The sequence below is a fragment of the Vidua chalybeata genome, chromosome 5 (assembly GCF_026979565.1).
Source record: "Vidua chalybeata isolate OUT-0048 chromosome 5, bVidCha1 merged haplotype, whole genome shotgun sequence".
Lineage (NCBI taxonomy): Eukaryota > Metazoa > Chordata > Aves > Passeriformes > Viduidae > Vidua > Vidua chalybeata.
The window spans coordinates 24,535,142-24,543,117 of record NC_071534.1 but is presented as its reverse complement, the minus strand read 5'-3'; the positions used below and the strand labels follow the sequence as shown (position 1 = coordinate 24,543,117).

Sequence of the window (7,976 nt, the reverse complement as noted above, 5' to 3'; positions counted from 1 at the left end):
GCCGGGAAAGGGCGGGAAGGGGCGCGGCAGGGACGCGGCGCCGCCGCCCTCAGGAGCGGGGCCGGGCACCGCCTGCGGATCCTCACGCTGCTCGAAAGCTTCGTCCCGCTTTGAGAACGGAGCCGTGCTTCAGATTACTACTGAATCATTAAAGCTGCAAGGTTTTTAACGGAAAAAATAAAAACTTCTGACGTAAAGATTCATACAGATTCCTGGCTAATTTACCAAAATGTGTGAGCTTTGGTTGACTTTGAAACAGAAACGGCAGACGAAACTTTCATCACGTTTTAGTTAACTCGAAAGCAAGCCAAGTATCTTACAATACATATGCACATACATTTTGTACAACATCCGATTACAAAAAATTAATGCTTTTTGAATACTGCTAATACAATTATGTGAAGATACACCACCAAAATTTTCTGCTTGAAAAGATTCAGTACCCTTTCCCACATAAAACCACACTACTCCCATTTCTCAGCAAAATACAGCACCAAACCCTGTGAAATTTAAAAACACCACAGCTTTGTATGTCAGTACAAATATTGTTTTATGAAGTGAAACACTGCTCCCCATACTTTTCTACTTTGAAACAGTTTGTTACCCATTCATATAGAGGCACTTTTGCTTTTTGATTTACAATGCTTGTAAAATATTTTACCTTGATCATTTTCCTTTGATTACAACCCTCTCTTTTTAATCAAGCCAGGAAATAACACCATTTCTTTCTGTATTCTTTGGACTATAATACACCAGATATAAAACATCTTCCAAACAAACCATTAGATGTTGTTACTGTGTAATTTTTTAGTAGCATACCTTTCTTTCAAATCCCAATTATACACTACAAATAGGGAGATGAATTGTCACTGTGCTTTAAAGAATGTCAACATCTATAAATGTATTCTAAATTTAAATGACAAGCTACATAATTCTCAATTTTCCCTGGAGGGCTAAAAAAAGCAGCAATGACAGAAATTTGCAAAATGCTTTGGAATGCAAGATCAAGGACTTCTTAAGCTGATCCCAAAAAACTTTTCCTTCCAACATTTTATCTAGTTGGCAACATCCACTGCAATAAATGCAGTTACATTTGTTTAGGTAACCCTTTTTATAAAAAAGGATAACATGGCCATGAACTAAGAGTTGTAAAGTAAGATCTGTTGAAAACTGCCTATGTACAGATGTTCTGCAATTATTTTTTGTTGTTATTTTGCATTGCCACAGCTCCAGCAGCTTTTATATCATGAAGAGTACTGCAGAGATTTGAATGTAGGTGCATGATTTTTTTTCTTCATATCAATGTAGTTAAACAGCAAACCAGAAAAGACACTTATGAAAGAGACATTTAAAATGCTTAATCACAGCTTGAGGTAGACTGATCTCCAAAATAAAGCTCTTCTACACTTTGATTCGTTCATGACCAACATCTTTTTGGATCCTTCTCCTTGGAAAAATCTTTCGTTTAAGTGCAATTAGCTGAGGAGAGAAAAAAATACAATATGTAGTTCTCTGCTGGGCTAAAGGTCCACAGCTGGTCACGTTTTGATCCTACAGACTATCAAATCTGTACCACCCATGGTAAATACTCAGTACTGAACTTTTGTTTTTTACTCCAATTCATCTATTAGATGTGCACATTTCCACTAGACTTCTCAATGATCAGAATACAAGCAGAAAGTGAAAAAATACACCACGCCTTTATTCTGATTATTTAAAAGATAATTTGTGTATTTAAATTAACACCAGGCTGCATTCTATTTTTAAAAAAACAGCACAAAGCTAGCATCTTAAAATGGTACTTAGATTCCTAACTGTACCACTGAGTTGAGTATCCCCTTCCAAAACCAAATTGCTAATGGAGTTTTCTAATATATAAAAAAGGCTGAAAATCAAGGGATAGAGTCATGCAAAAGTTACAGGTGGGAAAAAAATAATAATCAAAAGCCAACCTTTCAAGAATTACACCCTCTTCATCAGACCACGGAAAGTGTTACTTAAGGCCCCAACCTGCAAAGAATTACCCACATGATTTGTTCCATTGACTCCCTCTGAGTTTAGCAGGACTAATCACGTTCAAGAAAGCCATTTTAAGCTTGCAGAAGTCAAGGGTTTTTTCCCCTTGAATCAGATTCAAAACCTTTTGAATTCAGTAGAAGTCTTTGCAATTACTTAGGGAAGAGATTTTGATAAGGCCTTTAAGTAACTTAAGATCCCCTTCCGCACTAATTTTCCTTCCTCTATGTTAACAGACCAAGAATTTCAAAAACAATTTCTGAATTTGAGCATCCAAATTTAACACACTGGTGATGGACTTCACTGTCACAAGGCACCTGTGAAGGCACTCTCCTCCTCCCCATACAACTCTCTTTTCAAGGAATCTCAACATGGTGACTTAAAAATTAAAGCAACCTAATCATGAGTCATGTAACATCTTTACTACTTTTATGAAGGGAAAATTCTAGCTACTCTTCAAAACTTATTTTAAAAATCCATCCAATGTTATCCTGAAGTCTTTTATTTGGTAAGAAGATATTAACTTTACCTGTTCAGCAAAAAATGAGATGACTGTAAATAGAATAAGTGTTATTAGAACACAGTGGGTCCAGAATTTGAGCTTGTCTCTATATGCCCTCCTGGACAAAGAAAGAAGGAAACAGAAAAACAGCTTAATATATCATAAATTCAAATATTTAAAGAGTTTCCACAAAGCATGCAAAGAAAGTTTTTTCCAGTTCTTAAAGAGTGACTAAAAGGAGGACATAGGCTCTCTCTTCATGAAGAGCCACATAGAGAGGATAAAGGGCAACAGCTACGAGTTGGACTGGGAGAGGTTTCATCTTGATATAAGGAAATCTTTTTTACAGTCAAAACAATCATTTCTGAAGCAGTCTCCCCAGAGACAGGGTAGAATCTGCAGCACTGGAAGCTTCCAAGATATGACTGCTCAGGGTGCTAGATCATAGGATCTTTTAGGTTAGAAAAGACCTCAAAGATCGAGTCCAACTGTTAAGCTAACACTGCCAAGTCCACACCTAAACTACATCCCCAAGTGTCACATCTACTCGTGGCAGCTGTGGTTTTGCAGTCACACTATATCCTTTTTGACTAAACTGCAATTCCCTTATGTACTATCGTTATACACCTGTAGCCAGGACACTTGAGCACTGGCAGGAGATAGTCTCATCTAAGTACCTTTTCCCATGAAATGCTGGGCCAGATTTCATAATCTTTCGAGGACCCTGGCAACCTGGGCTGTCCTGTGATTCTGAAAATACTTTGATTTCCACCAGAACTTTAGCCTGCCTTAACACACTCTGGTAGAATCATCTTTGGCTACAAACAAGACAAAACAAAGTGTCTCTTTGAGCTTTTTGATAGAGGGTCTCTAAAAGGGAGCTGATACTGTGTCTACTTCTCTAGCACAAATTTCTAAAGCTAATTGCTGAAATGGGTTTGGCCCCTGGTCCCTCCACCACTACTACAGCAGGGCTTGTAGCATTACAATCACACCTACAAGCCTTCTGATTCCTTCTAGAGTTCCTTTAATACTTTCTATTTTCTTATTAACAGCTATTTCTCATGATTTGCTGATCAGCAACAGGCTTACTTATGTTAGTCTTGTGTCATTTTTGTCACTGTATCTGTCAACATTTTGCTTGTCTTCAAGTCAACTACTTCAATTTCTTCAGTAGTTATTTATAATATGGCAAGAGATAAGCATACACCAAAATTTTACATATTATACAAAAATGAGACACGTATCTTTTCTGATTTTTATCCAGATGGTTATTGCTATGTGATGGATTGAAAAAAAACACTTAGAAATATAATAATGGTTTTGGGGTTTTTTTACATTTAAAGAAAGCTAGAATTCCTGTTTTATTTTTTAAAAAAACCAAACAAAGGAACAAACCAACAACTTTTGTTTGCAGTAGGTTAGGAACAATTGATAAAATATTGATGACAATTTAAGCACTGGAAAAACCCAAATCCTGCAGACCTCATATTCTAGTCCATTAAAATATCATCACACTATTTTCACTGTTAACTCTTTCATGACAATAATGAGGGAAAATCAGCTTGTTAGCAGTATTTTAGGTAATTATATATTACTGCACTACAGTAACTTGAAAAGGACTTGTGGAACATACCATTCTTGGAGCTCATGCATGTGAAGGAAACGATTCCGATATTCTCTTGGCAGTTCAAATTGGGAAGGGATGGGAAACATCGACTCATAAAAATCCCTAAGCACTGCTTTCACTGTTTGTGCATCCTTATGATTGTGATCAATATTGTCATTTAGGCAAACAAATTTTCTAGGAAACAAGATGACATTGTTGGAATATTTCCTTGATAAGATGGGAAAGGTATTGCCAAACTAGTAACACAAACATAATCCTTTAAAACAAAATTGAAGCCATATCATTTTTAAACCAAACAGACATTTTTTATTGTTACATTATTTAAAATTAATTTTATTTTAATTCTAAGAGCACTAGGATTGACAGCAAGTCAAAACCTCAGAAGAATCCAGTGACAGGCCACATTTCTAGTTATATAATGCTGCCATCTAATGGGCACTAGAATGTGCACCATCCCAGAGCCCATTGAACAGAGCATTACAATCTGAGTAAGGATTTTTATATCTATGAATTATCATGAGTAAAGTCTCTTAAATAACAAAGTGAGCTCCACTGTAGGAGGGAAACATACAAAAGTATTATGCTTTATACAAATGCTGAATTCTTTAGAGAAAATCAACATAAAAACTATATTAGGTTGTGTAAGACAGGGCACAGCTTGATCCCTAGGCTTTGGTTTACTGAGAACATTATATAAATTGGTCCGTCAAATCACAGACTCAAAGATGGACCTGTATAACCAACCAAAATACAAAAAAACAACAATTTGGATAGAATTTACATGGAAATCACTGTGACCAAATTAGCACACTCCCAATAATGGCCCCTGCAGAGAGCTATTTCTCATGTAAAAAACATGGAACTAAGTGACTGCAAATAACTGACACTAAAGCATCAGCTAGTGTGCCACACTGCTATGTACTCTTGGCCACTCTGACCTGGTGCTTGACAACAAAAATTCCCCTTCCCACATTTGGGCAAGGCTATGTGCTTTATTTATATTGTGAGATACAAGACCCTACATTTTCCCCAGAGGCAGAAATCATATCTGATGACATATGCCTTGTCACTGCTAACCTTTGTAAATAAGCAGTTCTGGTCAGCTGTATTCTCTATAGTATGGTGTGCTCCCCCAAAGAGCAAAGTTCAGACTTCTACAGGAATCTGGAAATAAGCAGAACTCTGGAGCTTGTCTTTCAGCCCACACAGGGAATTAGCACTGAATGGCAACATACTGCATCTGGCACAATTGGTAACCTTGCTCTAGACAATTATGTGCAGGGCATAACCAGGCATTCAAATTGCTACGTCTGAGAAGGAAAAATATGCCTCTCCAAAAACGAGCAGGCTGTATCTCCTGTATCAAGTAATACTGTGCAAAGCAGCTGTTTATGGCAATCATGGCTACACTCTAAGCATTTTGGGAGTTAACTCTGGACTATCCCTGACCTCATCCCTTGGACTGGCAGCTCATTAGCCCTGGGAATGCAGTAGCTGTATTCCTAAAGTGTATATTCCTGTTTAGCTTCATGGAAAAGAGATACAGCTTACAGACTGAGAGGTTGCTACACACAGCGAAGTACAGGACTGATGAGGATATTAGCCCATATCTAATGGAAAGACTGTTTAAATTCATCCAAAAGGAACCAAACATGACATTCCTTTGGATATTCCAGAATTAATGCCTAGACAATTAATGCTCACTTTGCCTTAAGGGTGCAAACCAAACACTCCTGGGACATCAGTAAGTGAATGAGACTTTTAGCTCATTCCAAGACAGGCACTAAAAACCTGTTTTTGGAAACTGGTTATAATTACTGGCTTGTATGCAAATAAAATATGGCAAAGAGAAGGAAATGGCATGCCTACATAACTGTGCCAGATCTCCTTTGTTAACAAGATATGACTACAGTACGGCACTGTACTTCACAGGAATAGAGCCCAGGTAATCGACTCCTCACTTTGTGAACACTGAAGGTGAGAAACTTAGGTTACTCAGGCCTCTCTGAGCCTAACATGACTTAAAATCATCCCAACCTTAAAAAAAAAAAAACCTCACAGCCAGCAGACAAAGAAATAGAGAAGGAAAAGGAAGCAGCAGGATGAGCTAGAGGACTGCCTACTTTTCTTTTAAAATTGATCATTGTGGCTACTGGAATGCAGGAGTTATGTGGCCAGAAGGCACTCTTTGAAAGAATAGCAATAGATACAAACCACCTTCAGCTGTAAAATGCCTCAAGACTACCTTTTCCCTTTCTGAATAAATAACCCAGCAAAAGTGTTGAGAGGAAAGTAGAAATTTACTCTTTATCTACAAATATAAATCATGCTATAGCTTTACAGGCAGCTGAGATCACCCAACAACTTTCTGTGACCAAAAGAGGAGGCTTCACTTTCCCTGGCCCAAGGTACCTGGTTCTACTTTTCTCCTTGCTCTGCCTTTTGACACTTGTCAGACCTCTTCTTGCAGCCAAACACATTAAACTGGCAGAAAACTCTGGTTTTCTGAAGACAGAAGCAAGATTCTTTCCATGTAGTAAAAGAGCTTGAAAGCACAATGAATATGCAAAACTGATTTAGTGACAAAATAATCCATACCTAACTCCTAGTATAAAATACCTGCATACAGCAGGTCAAAAAGTTCTTCCTTTAAAATAAAATTGCCTGCAATATAAACTGTATGCCCTCTAAAACAGCAAAAATGAAAGCTTCAAAAATAGCTGAAGTTTCTAAGTTTTTGAAGATTTTAGATAAATAAAAATGTAACAAATAATTGAGATAGCCCCTGGCATAACAGACAGAGGAGTCAGCTTCAGTCAAACATAAAAAAAGAAACACTTTTGGTTCAAATTTGTCTTACCCTGGAACACACAGTTTAGAAATACATTATAATAATTTATCTTTTAAATACAAAAGAAGTTCAAAGAGTCAAATTAGAAAATTAAAACCATCTCACAACTTCACACAAATCACAAAACAGGATACCTGGGATTTTTTCGTATGTCATCCAGCTGACCAACTACGTGAGAAACATTTGTGCGAATCATTTTGAAGGCAATTTCCTCTTCTCCCATGATTTCAAACCTTATTGTTGAAATAATATTTATACATTAATAAAACAACCTAAAGTCTGGCTCAATCTTATATTTAACATTGAGCAACATTTCTAATCTGACTGGCCAACCTTCATTAAAATTTGCCATTTGCTTTCTATCAAGACATTTAAATTTTTCAGCTAATGCTCTTGTACAGAACCACTTCTTTGTGGATTTATTAGTAGCCACCGATCAATCATAGAATTCTAAGAGAAAGCACATAAAATATGAACATTTGACTCCAGGTAAACAGTCTTACTAGTGGTAGATACCACACCTATATTTTTCACTTCACTTATCTTTATATAAGAAAGCACCCTGAAGGCTTCTTCAAGTCTCACCTGAGACTCTCCTCCACTTACAAAGCTCATGCCACTGTCACTCCTGCATCTCACAGGAAAGGTACAAGGTAGTTAAGACTAAAATGCTTTTTGTGGGTTTTTTTTAAGCTTTAGTAGAATGAAGGATGAAGTACATGTACATCTTCTAGGTACAGGAAGGCTGTTTCCTTCTTTGTATGCCACTTGAACTGCACTCACTCTCTAGCCATCCAAATATACTCTGGCTTGCTATTGTACAACACAAATGAGGAAATGGCTCAAGATGACACAAGTAACATGGAATTATTTAGTCCACTAAGCAAACTATGAAAAAACCCACATCACTCTGCACAATGAAACATACATAAGTTAACAACAGTATGTTTCTTTAGTTCCACTAAGCTAAGGCTTGT

The 7,976-nt window shown here is 37.0% G+C and overlaps 1 protein-coding gene across 3 annotated transcripts in view; it reads right to left on the bottom strand.

Annotated features, from left to right (window-relative positions):
• Positions 1 to 271: 271 nt before the first annotated feature.
• GNPTAB (N-acetylglucosamine-1-phosphate transferase subunits alpha and beta) overlaps positions 272 to 7,976 on the bottom strand; it is a 37,554-nt gene continuing 29,849 nt past the window's right edge. The window contains exons 18-22 of one of the 3 annotated variants that reach the window (XM_053942182.1): positions 7,134 to 7,232; positions 4,155 to 4,322; positions 2,546 to 2,636; positions 1,953 to 2,010; positions 1,393 to 1,479 (exon numbers count right to left, since the gene is read on the bottom strand). In XM_053942182.1, coding sequence (XP_053798157.1) covers positions 1,963 to 2,010; positions 2,546 to 2,636; positions 4,155 to 4,322; positions 7,134 to 7,232 — 406 coding nt within the window. In that variant the 3' untranslated portion in view covers positions 1,393 to 1,479; positions 1,953 to 1,962. Of the gene's footprint in view, positions 1,480 to 1,952; positions 2,011 to 2,545; positions 2,637 to 4,154; positions 4,323 to 6,563; positions 6,694 to 7,133; positions 7,233 to 7,976 lie in introns of those variants that run through there. The other 2 variants (XM_053942181.1, XM_053942183.1) reach the window with 2 other exon arrangements.